Source organism: Onychomys torridus, chromosome 5, assembly GCF_903995425.1.
Source record: "Onychomys torridus chromosome 5, mOncTor1.1, whole genome shotgun sequence".
Taxonomy (NCBI): Eukaryota; Metazoa; Chordata; class Mammalia; order Rodentia; family Cricetidae; genus Onychomys; species Onychomys torridus.
The window spans coordinates 31532412-31544790 of NC_050447.1; the positions used below are offsets into that span (position 1 = coordinate 31532412).

Genomic DNA, 12379 nt, shown 5'->3' on the forward strand with positions numbered 1-12379 from the left:
AGGCCTCACTAGAACAGGTGGTGCTTAGGGCAAGTTGCTGCATGGCTGGTGGGAATTTCTGGCCTCTGCCAGGGTCGAGGCAATCCTGCTGGTCCACGAGATGAGGTGCTCGCGCCGACCAACCAGAAGCGTTAGAATTCTGCAGTCCCAGCGGTCAGTTGAGTGCCGCCCTTGAACAGGTCTGAAGACACCAGGCTCTCTCTTGAGCTGGGCCTGTTCAAGGACTGCAGGCAAGTCTGAGCCCCGAGAAATTGAGAACAACTGCTTACCATGGCTGACACAAAAGTACAGCCCAAGGATGATGTGGGCACAAGAAAGGGGTTTAGTCGCTACAAGTGGGAATTCAAAGACAGCAATAAAGAGTTCTGGCTAGGGGGCCACGCCGAGGTCAAGATCCTGAGTCTCGTAAGCTGGATTGGAATTCTAGGGGTGTCTGTGGAAGGGAGGGCCTCAGAAGTCGGGGGGGGGGGGAGTCCTTGCAGCAGCTCAGGTGTACGTATTTTTCCACCCAGGGCTTCATGATCGCTGGACTCAACCTCCTCGAATCAATTTCCTCACACCCCCTCCTGATGCTGGTCCTCACTATGGAACTGTCCTTTATTTTTTTCTTCATGTTCCTTTATACGTTCGCCATCAGCAGATACATTACTTTCATCTACTGGCCTATGACTGTAAGTAAAGACTGTAGGGAATATGGTGCCAGTCACATTCTAGCACCTGGAAAAAGACAACCTTGCCTCCTCTATTGGTGCTCAGGCTGGGAAGCTGGGTTGTAGAAGGGAAGCCAGGCAAGAAATGATCCCCAAAACTGTGTTGGGTACTAGCCTCACAAATAGGGAAGGCTGTAGCAACCAGCCATTTCTGCTAATGCTTTTGCTGGCATACATCTCATTGGAATATCATTCCAGGATTCAAAACAGAAAATCAAACTCTGCATAAACCAGTAAGGTAAAATGAAGCAAATTTCAAGCATGTCTAAAACAATATCAGGTCTCTGATGAACATAAAGAATGATTCAGAAGCATGGTCAACCTGAAATAGTCATCCAATGGGGTGAGGCTGAGCTTGGTAAGTCACTCAAGCATCCCTTCCTCTAGTCCCTTATCAGTACCTGAGGGTCTGCAACAATCTGTAGGGAGATTGAATACATATAAATTTCTTGCCATTGTGTCTTAGGGCTCATGACTCAAATTCCCTCACCTCACATAATGGAATCACCAAGTGTACCCACCTAACTCCCTCATAGACAATTAACACCTCAGCTTCCAACTCCCTTTGCTCATTATCCACCTCCAGAGACCTCTGTTCCCCCATTTCATTACACTTACAAACCAGCAAGTGAATTGCCAAAAGTCAAATAACCTGCCCTTCAACTCAATTCAACTAGTAAATAGCAAGAAACAAAAAAAAAAAAAAGATCAAAACTTAATGAAATATGATTCTGATAGCTGTGATCACCTACTATCTGCCCTTTTGTTAAAAGCTGTTAGTGTCCAGGGATCCATCAGTCCTCATGAAGACGTCCAGTACAGGAGGGAAGGAGATAGAACTAAAAATAAAAACTCTTGGAAATAGAATGCACAGAAGACAAAAAGATGGAGACCATGTGTCCAGTTAAGGGACTGAAAAGATCCAGTAAAATACCGTCCACCAAACCATGAAAGTCAATCCTCCTCTACTTACCCTAAGCATAGTGATGGAAATGTAACCAATATTGCTTACCTAAATAGCCCAGCTGGAAAGAAGGAAGGGAGGAAGAGAAATGAGGGAAGAAAGGAGGGAATGAAGGAGAGAGGAAGGAATGGAGGGATGAGAAGGAGGAAGAAGAGGGAAGGAATCGAGATAGGATGCAGAGGTTCTTGAGATGGAAAACAGCAGTAGTGACAGTACAAGCTGTAGATGGTTGGGAGTGACTCATGAGGTACCATCTCAGGAACTTGAGATATGGATTTTCAAATACTCTCAAGACAAGAGATGAGGCCTGTCTTAGTTTAGGTTTTTATTGCTGAGACAAAACAATCATGACCAAAGCTACTTGGGGAGGAAAGAGTTTATTCAGTTTATACATTTACATCACAGTTCATCATCAAGGGAAGTCAGGATAAGAACTTAAGCAGCACAGGGACCTGGAGGCAGGACATGATGCAGATGCCATGGAGGAATGCTGCTTCTGTCTTGCTTCCCATGCTTTGCTCAGCCTACTTTCTTATAGACCCCAGGACCACCAGCCCAGGCATAGCATGATTCATAATGGGTTGGACCCTCTCCCATCAATCACTGATTAAGAAAATGCCCTCCAGCTGGATCTTTGGAGATATTTTCTCAATTGAGGCTCCCTCCTCTCAGGTGAATCTAGTTCATGTCAAATGGATGTAAAACTAGCCAGCACAGGGCCTTAAGCCAAAGCCAAGCAGAGGCCTAAAAAATCAAGCCAGCATCCAGAGAATACTGCACCCATTGAGGAAAGATGGAGAAGGAAGATATACACACATTCCCAACACAAAGAAGCAGGAAACATTCTTGACCTGTGGGAGTGGGGACAGGAGGCCTGAGTTTTCTTTGAGAATGGGAAAGCTAAGACCTTTCTCTTACATACATTTGGGGATCTGAATTTTTGCTGCCCAGAGTCTAGAATACTCATGCCTTGGACTTATGATAACTCATAACAGAAATAAATGCAGAACCACAGCCAAAGCATGTGATTTGTGATACACTTGGTCTTTTGAAAATTCTCCAAACTAAGAATCAAAAATTGGCACACATGGTCCGTGTTTACATAGGATATGTATATAATCCTACCACTCAAAAGCCAAAACAGGAAAACTGATTTCAAGGCCATCCTGAACTCATAACAAAAATTTGGTATCAAAAGATAAATAAATGAAACAAGTTGGAAGAATAGAATCTTGAGACTCAGAGACCATAGATGAGCAATGATGTGAGAACATAATCAATGCTGTTTAAACGATTGCAGATAAAATAAGACTATAACACTGGGCAATGGTGGCACACACCTTTGATCCCAGCACTTGGGAGGCAGAGGCAGAGGCAGGCAGACTTCTGAGTTCTAGGCCAGCCTAGACTGCACAGCCAGTTCCAGGACAGCCAGGGTTTCATAGAGAAATTCTGTATTGAAAAACAAACCACAACAAAAAGACTGTAGGGACAGAATAAACCATTTTTAAAGTGCAGAGTTTAATGTCTATAATAGAAAATACAATTCTTGAAGTAAAAATGTGAACAGATGAGTTAAAAAGCAGATCAGGGCCCAGTGTGGTGGCACAATCTGTCATCCCAGCACATAGGAGGCTGAGGAAGGAGGCTCATGAGTTCAAGGACAGCCTGAGACAAAGCAAGACCTTGTCTAAACAAAAGGTTGTTGAGGGAGTCGGAATGCCTCTAGAGAGATTGTTCAGTGGTTAAGAATACTTGTTGAGCTGGGCGTTGGTGGTGCAGGCCTTTAATCCCAGTACTTGGGAGGCAGAGGCAGGCAGATCTTTGTGAGTTGCAGGCCAACCTGGTCTACAGAGCGAGATCCAGGAAAGGCACAAAGCTACACAGAGAAACCCTGTTTCAACCCCCCCCCCCCCCCCCGCAAAAAAAAACAATACTTGTTGCTCTTACAGAGGACCTGGGTTCAGTTCCCAGCACCCATATCAGGTGGCTTTTGGCCTCCCTGTGACTTGACTTTCAAAGGATCTGACCTTCCTCTGGCCTCCACTCACTGACACACATGTGATGCACATATACACATGCAGGAAAAACACTCATGCATATAAAACAAATACAAATAAATACATATACAGAATGAGTGAGCAGATCTGACACAACTAAAGAGAATGAGTGAGTTGACAGGAATGGGAGAATTAGCTAGAACTAGCCCTGAAAGATGAACAGAAGGAGAATGAAGGAGAAGATGAGGCACAGAATACAAAATCAGAATTCCATACAAGAGACTGGAGAAGAAACATTTAAAGTGATCAAAGCCAAGAACTTTGTACATTTAATGAAACTGACATCATCTAAATATGCATAATATAGAACCCCAAAACTTTGTCCCTCTATAGTAGCAATAGTTAAACTGGGGGAACACTGGCAACAAATGTTTCAGAAATTTTGCTTGTAACTTAAAGCAACCAGGAGAATGTTTTGTTGTTTTGTTTGTCCTTTTGTTGGGTTTTTGTTTTCGTTGTTTTTGTTTTTCAAGACAGGGTTTCTCTGTGTAGCCCTGACTGACCTGGAACTCACTCTGTAGACCAAGCTGGCCTTGAACTCAAGAAATCTGCCTGCCTCTGCCTTCTGAGTGCTGGGATTAAAGGCAATGTGCTGCCATCACCGGCCATGAGAATGTGTAATAAAGAAAGAAACTGCTGAATAATAGTGAGAGAGCACTGGGCATTTTAACTTATCAGACAGCTAAAGAATTCGGGTTGAAATCCATATGCTAAGATATGGCTGAAAATAAATGAAGCATCTGCCACCAGATGTGGTGACATATACCTCTGTTCTAACACTTGGAAAGTTGAGGCAAGAGATCAGAAGTTCAAAACCAGCCTCAGCTACCCAGCAAGTTGAGGCCAGGTTAGGCTATACTGTTATTGGTGGTGGAGGTCTGGCAAGGTGTTTTTGGCTTCTTAGCCTCCTATTCAAGCCCACAGAGACTGCAAAGTAACCAGTAATCTCTGTGCAAAGTGCAGCCATTGAACAGGCAGATCCACAGTCAAGACTGACAGCAGCTACCCAAGTGAAGGTAATCAAGGGCCTCAGCTATTGCTTGGGGGCTTCCTTCAGTTATTGTTTGGGACTTCCTTTATGGGGCTCAAGTGGAGAGGAGTTTGCTTACAAAGGGTTTAATTTGGGTGGTTCTCTATTAAGACTACTACGCTTGGACTACATAAGCTCTTGCTCATGGGCATATCCCTTCCCTTAATGCATCTGATTTTAATCATATGCAACTCCAAATATGCACAGTCATAAGATGGTAAATAGGGGATTCTTCCTAAAAGTTCTCTTGAAAACACAGTTTTAGCTTACCTTTCATAGACCCCTCCACAGTACTGAATAAATTTGGGTAGAAATTGCCCAAGTCATTAAGAGGAGGAGGAACTTATTCCACTAGTAGTTTGATGCAGGTGGGGGTCCCAGGTTGCTTACAGGTCATTATGCGCATTGTTCAGAGAGGAATATGTATGCACAGTCCATGCAACACAGTATCCTAGGATGCCAAATGCATTGTAACAAGAGGAAGGAGGTGAGGATAGTTGGAAAGAAGTAGAGTAGCCAAAGTGGGAAGAAAGACAGAGAGAAAGTGACAGGGAGAGGGAGGTAATGTGACCGATTACTTTATATACATGTATTAAAATATAATGGGGAAGCTGGAGAGATGGCTCAGTGGTTGAGAGCACTGACTGTTCTCCCAGAGGACCCAGGTTCAATTCCCAACACCTATGTGGCAGCTATCAACTGTCTGTAACTCCAAGATCTGACAACCTCACACAGACATACATGCAGGAAAAACACCAATACAAATAAAGTAAAAATAAATAAATTACTAAATAAAATATAATGAGCCCATCATTGTGTATAACTAATTTGATTTACCCTAAGATTTGGTGTTAGATCGTGGATCAACTAATGGAATTGTTACAAATGGAATGTTTGTGTCCTCCCTGGATTTATATCCTGAGATGGGGCCTTTGAGGAAGCAACTAAAATTAAACAGAAAAATTAAGGTTGGAACCCTGATCCAAAATGATTAGTATCATTCCAGGAAAAGACAGGTCCTATGAAAGGTCATATGTAGATAGAGAGGAAAGGGCAGTTGTCTCCAGCCAGGGAGAGTGCTCTGGGACCTTGCTCTTCCTCCTTCCAGACCCAGAACTCTGAGAGGATATACATCTGTTGTTTAAGCCACCCAGCCTATTGTATTTTATAATGGTATACTAACATAGGACTAGATCAGAGAATTTAGAAGTATACACATACTGCAACTTGTATATGACAGAGGTAGCATTGAAACCCTGGGACAGCAGCTGGTGAGTTGGCTAAGAAGTTAAGAGCACTGGCTGCTCCTGCAGAGGACCCAGGTTGGGTTCCCAGCACCCAAAGCAGCTCACAAGCTGCTGTAACTCCAGGGAATCCAATTCCCTCTCTGGCCTTCTCAGGCACTACACACATTTGGTATGATTACATGCATGCAGACAACACACTCATACACATAAAATAAAAATAAGCAAAACTTTTTGTAAAAGAAAGTTGGACAGAACATTCAATGAGAGTACCTAGGAATATTGGCAGGAGAGATTGTACATCCCACTAAAATAAAAACAATTTAAAATTTGGACATTCTAAGATAAAACACAACTAATAGAAAATGGGACAATGGGCACAAATACATAGAATTTTGGTTGGTTTTGTTCTGTGTTGGGAGAAGAAAGTTTGTATGTGGTAAAGGAAGACCAAATCCCCAAGGAATGAAAAGAAAAAAATGATGAAGGAGGAAGCAGTCAAGGAAGGTGATCCAGGGGTAAGGCAGGGTTGGGTGTAGAGGGAGCAGCAAGGCTCCCAGAGTTAAGTCAGAGAGCAAGAACCTCCTGGCAGCAGCAATACTGCTCACGGAAGCTGCAGAGAGGAGAGTACAGAAATGATGAGGGGAAGTACCGAACAGAGAGACCAGGAAGTAGCCTATGCATTTATTTACAAGACTACCGATAGGCACCAGATGCCTGGTGTTTTAGGCAAGATGGTATTTGTGGCTCACCTGGACTGACAGCAGTTAAGTGTGGACTCTCTGTTGCACTCACAAAGGCCAGCAGGGAGCTGCTGGTTGAACTGCTTGGCAGAAACATATTTACCTGTGTATATTTTAAATTATTGGGGTGGAGGGTCATTTGAACATGGTTACATGGAGGATACTGTGTTGTTTCTGGGGTACATGGGGCACAGCTTTCTAAGACCAGCTTATCTCTCCCACTTTCAGGACCTCTTGAACGACCTCTGCACCTGTGTGTTCCTCATAGGCGCCATAGTCTTTGCTGTGAAGTCTAAAACAGAATATCCAATGACCTTCATTATCGCTCTGGTGAGGTGTTTCTGCTGAGCTCTGGGTTTCCTGATTCACTGTCACAAAAATCCTGGGACCATGGGCTAGGTTGCTCCTGAGTCTATAGTGTGCTGGTCTAGCCTGATCTATGACACTGCAAAATCCTACTGTAGTACCTCATGCCTATCTACAAAGTTGGCACTCAGGAGTTAGAGGCAGAGGATCCAAAGCCCAAAGCCATCCTTGGCACAATAGTAAGTTCAAGGCCAGCCTGGGGTACATGAGACCCTGTCTCAAACAAACAAACAAACAAACAAAGCTTGGGTCAAAGCAAATTTAAGAGGTTGGTAATTGTTTCTAATGCAGAAGACACATTTCTAAATGTGTTGTCTAAGAAGGCAGCCAAGTCACCTGTGACTCTCCTGTATGTGAAAAGAAAGTAAAAAGGAAATGAGGGGACACTGGGCATGACACCAGGGAGGGCTACTGAAGGTGGGTCTAGGATCGAGGTGTTTTGGGCTACACTGTGCATCACCTCAGATGAGAGACTAAGAGTGGAATCTGTGCCAGCCTTCTAGATGGGTAGTCAAAACAATGCAGATGCACTTGTTTCCCTAGGTTCTTACGGCAGTTGCTGCATTTTTCGCTCTCGTCGACTTCTGTCTTCAAAGGAGACACTTCAAAGCCAAGAAGCTCCGAAAGCTCCATCTGCTTGCTCCAGACAAGTTCGGCAAGATGCCGGACCCGAACCTCAAATTACTGCTGGAAAAGAAAGAAGAAGAGGAGGCAAAGCAAAGGGAGAAGGAGGAGAAGGAGAAGAAGGAGAGGGAGGCAAAGCAGAAGGCAAAGCAGAAGAAGAAGCAGGCAAAGGCAAAAAAGGGCAAGAAAAAGAAGTGAGTGGACAGCGACACCCGCGGTCAGGAAGGGCAGCCAGCTTTTCGGCCAGGCCTTTCTACACTCTCCCCTTCTCGGCTTTCTAGCCTACTTTTCTTTCCCATCAATAAACACCTCTTGGAAAGAAAATTTCTCTTTAAATGGATTTTGTACTAAAAGTTGGTCAACATTTATCCAGTGCTCTTCATCACACAGAAACTCCTGGAAATTTCGGTGCTAAGGGAAAGGCCCCAGAGGGGTCACGACCCACAGGTTGAGAACCGCTGCTCTAGAGGTTCTACCCACCCTGAAAGGGAGTTATCCTCCTGAGGGAAGAGTGAAGGCTCCAACAGACATCCAAGGAGGGAAATCTGTAAGTAGAAGCCTGGAGTCCTAAGAGTGAATCGGAGAAAGGAACTAATGGTGTTCTTGGGAGTGCACAGCAGACTTTCTCACGCTTTCTCACCTCAGGCGTGCATAACACAGGAGTTAGTTCCAGGTCCTTGTCTCAGGAACTCAAAAAGGGAAATCCACAGGCCAAGGCTGAGTTTTGAAGAGGCATTTTATTTATAGAAAAAAAAAAAAAGCTTAGGGGCGAGAGAGATGGCTCTTGGTTAAAGCATCCTGCACTTAGAGAAGACCCCAAGAAAGATGGCTGACAACTGTAACAACCTGTAACCCCAGCTCCACAATCCAACTGCCTCTTCAGGCCTCCACATGCAACTACTCTCACATGCACATACCCCACACAGAAATACATTCATACACATAGTAAGCCTTTAACAAAACATAAAAGAGAAACCTTAAAGATAACAAAGATTTATAGTAGAGGGTCTGGGGAGATGGTTCATTGGTTAAGAGGACTGGCTGCTTTTCCTGGGAACCTATGTTCAGTTCCCAACACTCCTATGGTGCCTCCCAGATGATCTGACACCCTTTTCTGATGTCTGTAATCACCACACACACATGTGGCATACATACATACATACATACATACATACATACATGTAAGCAAAATGCCCATTCATATGAAAATATTTTAAAAATATTTCTTAAAATCTATGATAGAAAGTAGACTCCAGAAAGAAGACAAAACTCCTGAGAGAAACACAAGGTAGAGGGAAATACTGTTTGTCTAGGAGCTTTTTCTAGGTCTTACAGCAGAAAGTAGCCAAAGACAGAAGTAGTTTCTATTGTGATTGGCTAGCATATTCAGCATATCACAAGAGGGCTCTCACTATGCAAGTAGCCATGGATCAACCATGCAGGTGGGAAGTCATACCACATGAAGCTCATGTGTTATGTGATATTTTGATGGCATTCTGACAATAAAGCTTGCTTTGAGTCAGAGGGCAGAGCTAGCTAACCAAAATTAGCCATAGAGGCTTGGAGGACAGATAGGAAACAGGAAGTAGTAAGGAGGGGCTGAGACAATCTCAGCCCTTTTGGATGGAAGAATGGATAGGAGGTCACTGGTGTCTTCTCTGAAGCTTCTCTGATCACTCAGGTTCTTACCCCAATATGACTCCCAATTTTTTATTGTTAAAATCATTAGATAAACACATCACCTGGCATCCAACTTGGGGCACAAAATCATGAGATAGCTGCTGGCCCATGGCTTTGTGGCCAAGAAGAGCTGCATCAGCTAGAGCCACAACTGTGCCTCCGGCTGGCTCCTCCTTCCTTGCCCCAAGCCCTCTGAGTGAGCCTGGGATTTTCCTGTCGCAGTCTCTCTACCACAGCCTCCAGCTGCTGCCCAAACTCCACAGGCCCCAAACTCCAGAGGTGCCTGGGCTCCAAACAGAGTTAGCTACCCACCACTGGCTGGCTCTGCCTTCAGGCAGCTCCCGCCACATGTGCTTCTTTCAGAAGTCCTCCTATGTCTGCTTTTCAGACAGCTGGCTCCTTCTCCTGTGGGTTGCAGATTTGCCTGTCGCCCTCCTCAGGTTGCTGCCACAATAGGTTAGTGTCCTCAACACCAGTTCAAGCTTCTGTTGTTGCAACCGGGACACACACTCAGTTCATGGCTACAGGTGAGCCGTTGCAGCAGCCCTCAGCAAGGCTCCATGTTCTCTGCTCAACTGTGCCATGCAGTGACAGTCAGCCTTGTACTTCACTATCCTCGTCAGCAGATCTGGTGAGGCAACTGGGAATTCTTAAAAAGGGGAATTAGAGTTAAAAGAAATTAAAAAAGAGAATTAAAAACAAAAAGACCAGGCAGTGGTGGTGCATGCCTTTAATTCCAGCACTCGAGAGGCAGAGGCAGGCGGATCTCTGTGAGTTTGAGGCCAGCCTGGGCTACAGAGTAAGTTCCAGGAAAGGCACAAAGCTACACAGAGAAACTCTGCCTTGAAAAAAAAGGGGGGTGTCCCACATAAAAAATGGGAAATAATATTATGATGCATGGAGTTAGGTCTCTGTATAGTTCCACAATAAATGTTTTGAAATAAAACAAATGAAGGAATAATAACCTTAGCTGGGACTGAAGTAATGTCAATTATAATCATTATTATTTTGGTAACTCTTGTTTTATCCCTTAAAAACTTGTTTGATATGGGTGCCAAACATGAAAAATGGACTGATAAGATAAAATCCTTAGAAAGGCAGACTGATGAAACTAAGAAAAATATTCATAGACAGAGGAGTTTAAAGCAGAAGTTACCACACCATTGCATTATGAAACTGAAGAGGAGAGACCCCATTTCATCAGAAAACCAACCTTAATTTATCCAATTACCACTAAAGAATGACCACTAGATGACAGACATCTCCAAGGCTATTCAGAAGTTAACTAGGATCCTATAGAAATGTTAGATTTGAAGAGATTTAAGGATGCAACAGTTTTATATGGTATGCATTCACTTTTTGAGAAGCAGATGTTAAATTCATGGGCCACTCTGAACAGAATTACTCCATAAGACTGGAAAGATTTAGTTAGAGCAGTATTAGAAGCTGGTCCTCAGTTACAGTGGAGAATCTGGTGGAAAGATGAAGCTAGGAACATCAAACAATGAGGTAGGGATAGAAGTTATGAGATTTCCCAAGATCAAATCTTCAGTGAGGACCATTATGATGATGTGCAAAGACAGATCACATTTGATGATCACACCTTGGCCCTATGCCAGATAGCAGCTTTAAATGCATGAGACAATACTGAAGAATCAGGAAAGAGGACTGGACCATTTACTAAAGTTACACAAGGCCCAAAGAAGCCATCACTGACTTTTCACAAAGATTGACTTCAGCTGTAAATAGAATGATATCAGATCCAGAAATTAGACAATTAATTGAATCTTTGGTTTTTGAAAATGCTAATGTAAAAGGGTGACCAGGCCTTTAAAGGCAACATCTGCACCCACAGACAAATGGATTAAAAATACAGCTGATGTTGGATCTCACTTGGATAAGAGAAGTGACTTCTAAAAATTTTAAGAAAAATCAAAAGTTGGATGTTTTAATTGTGGTAAACCAGGTAAACTGAAAAGCAATTGTAGAGAAGGCATTCCTAGGAACAAAATTTTTTTTTAAGAGAGAATTCAAACAGAAGGTCCCAGCTTTCTGGAATATGCAGAAGGTTTGGCAAAGGCCAACACTGGACTAATGAATACAGATCAACATGGAATAGGCAAGGTAACCCTTTACTGTTGGGAAATACCATGGGGGGCCTCTTGCAGGCCCCCATGTCAAATTTGGTTCAATCATTCCCTGTCAGCATTGGGTAAACTCCTCCACAGAGCAATTAAAAGACTTAATACCTGTTATGAAAAGCCATACTGCTCTGAATGAAAGAACAGCTTTAGAAGATAAAACAAAAATTTCAAGAGAAACCATAAAGCAAATATTTTGGCAAACTTCCATAAATGGTCAAAGACCAAAGTTAAAAATACAAATGTAACTGAGAGAATTGTTAGACACAGGGGCAGATATAACAATAGTTGCACCAAAATCTTGCCATCAATATTGGCCTTTTCAGGAGGTAAATGTTCAGCTTTTAGGGACTGGAACTTTATTTCAGGCAAAACAAACTGCAAGATGGGATGAATGTTTAGGGCTGGAATGACAGAGAGGAAAATGAAAGTCATGTGTGGCTAACATAGCAATGAATTTATAGGAACATGATTTGTTACAGCAATGTAATGCCCAGATTCCAATGCTCCAATTACATCCCTCCAATTTCAAAAACAAACCATAAGCTAATTTATGCTTCTGAGAAAAATATTAAAATGTATCATAAAGAATCGTCACTAACCATTCATGTTGTACATAAAACAGGCACAAGAGTTCCTGATCTTTCAAAGGTATCAACAGCCCTACCTTTAAAATGGTTGACTGACAAAACTGTCTAGATGAAACAATGGTCTTTGACATCAGAAAAATTTCAGGGGTTAGAACAGCTGGTACCAGAGCAGCTAAATGCTCAGCATATTAAAGAATCAACCAGTCCTTAGAATTCTCCTATTGGAG

The 12379-nt window shown here is 43.1% G+C and overlaps 1 protein-coding gene across 1 annotated transcript; it reads left to right on the top strand.

Moving 5' to 3' along the window:
- The first annotated feature begins 270 nt into the window (after positions 1–270).
- Cmtm2 (CKLF like MARVEL transmembrane domain containing 2) lies at positions 271–9877 on the top strand. The gene is made up of 5 exons (XM_036188849.1): positions 271–405; positions 513–671; positions 6980–7081; positions 7661–7772; positions 9840–9877. Exons 1-5 carry the CDS (start codon positions 271–273, stop codon positions 9875–9877), a joined length of 546 nt encoding a protein of 181 aa, XP_036044742.1.
- The last annotated feature ends 2502 nt before the right edge of the window (positions 9878–12379 follow it).

What these genes read in the sequence shown, in the direction of transcription:
- Cmtm2 (XM_036188849.1), top strand. Translation starts at nt 271, where the DNA reads ATGGCTGACACAAAAGTACAGCCCAAGGATGATGTGGGCACAAGAAAG. An exon ending in TGACCTTCATTATCGCTCTG is followed by an intron (nt 7,082 to 7,660) that starts GTGAGGTGTTTC and finishes TTGTTTCCCTAG; the next exon opens with GTTCTTACGGCAGTTGCTGC. An exon ending in GCTTGCTCCAGACAAGTTCG is followed by an intron (nt 7,773 to 9,839) that starts GCAAGATGCCGG and finishes TGTGGGTTGCAG; the next exon opens with ATTTGCCTGTCGCCCTCCTC.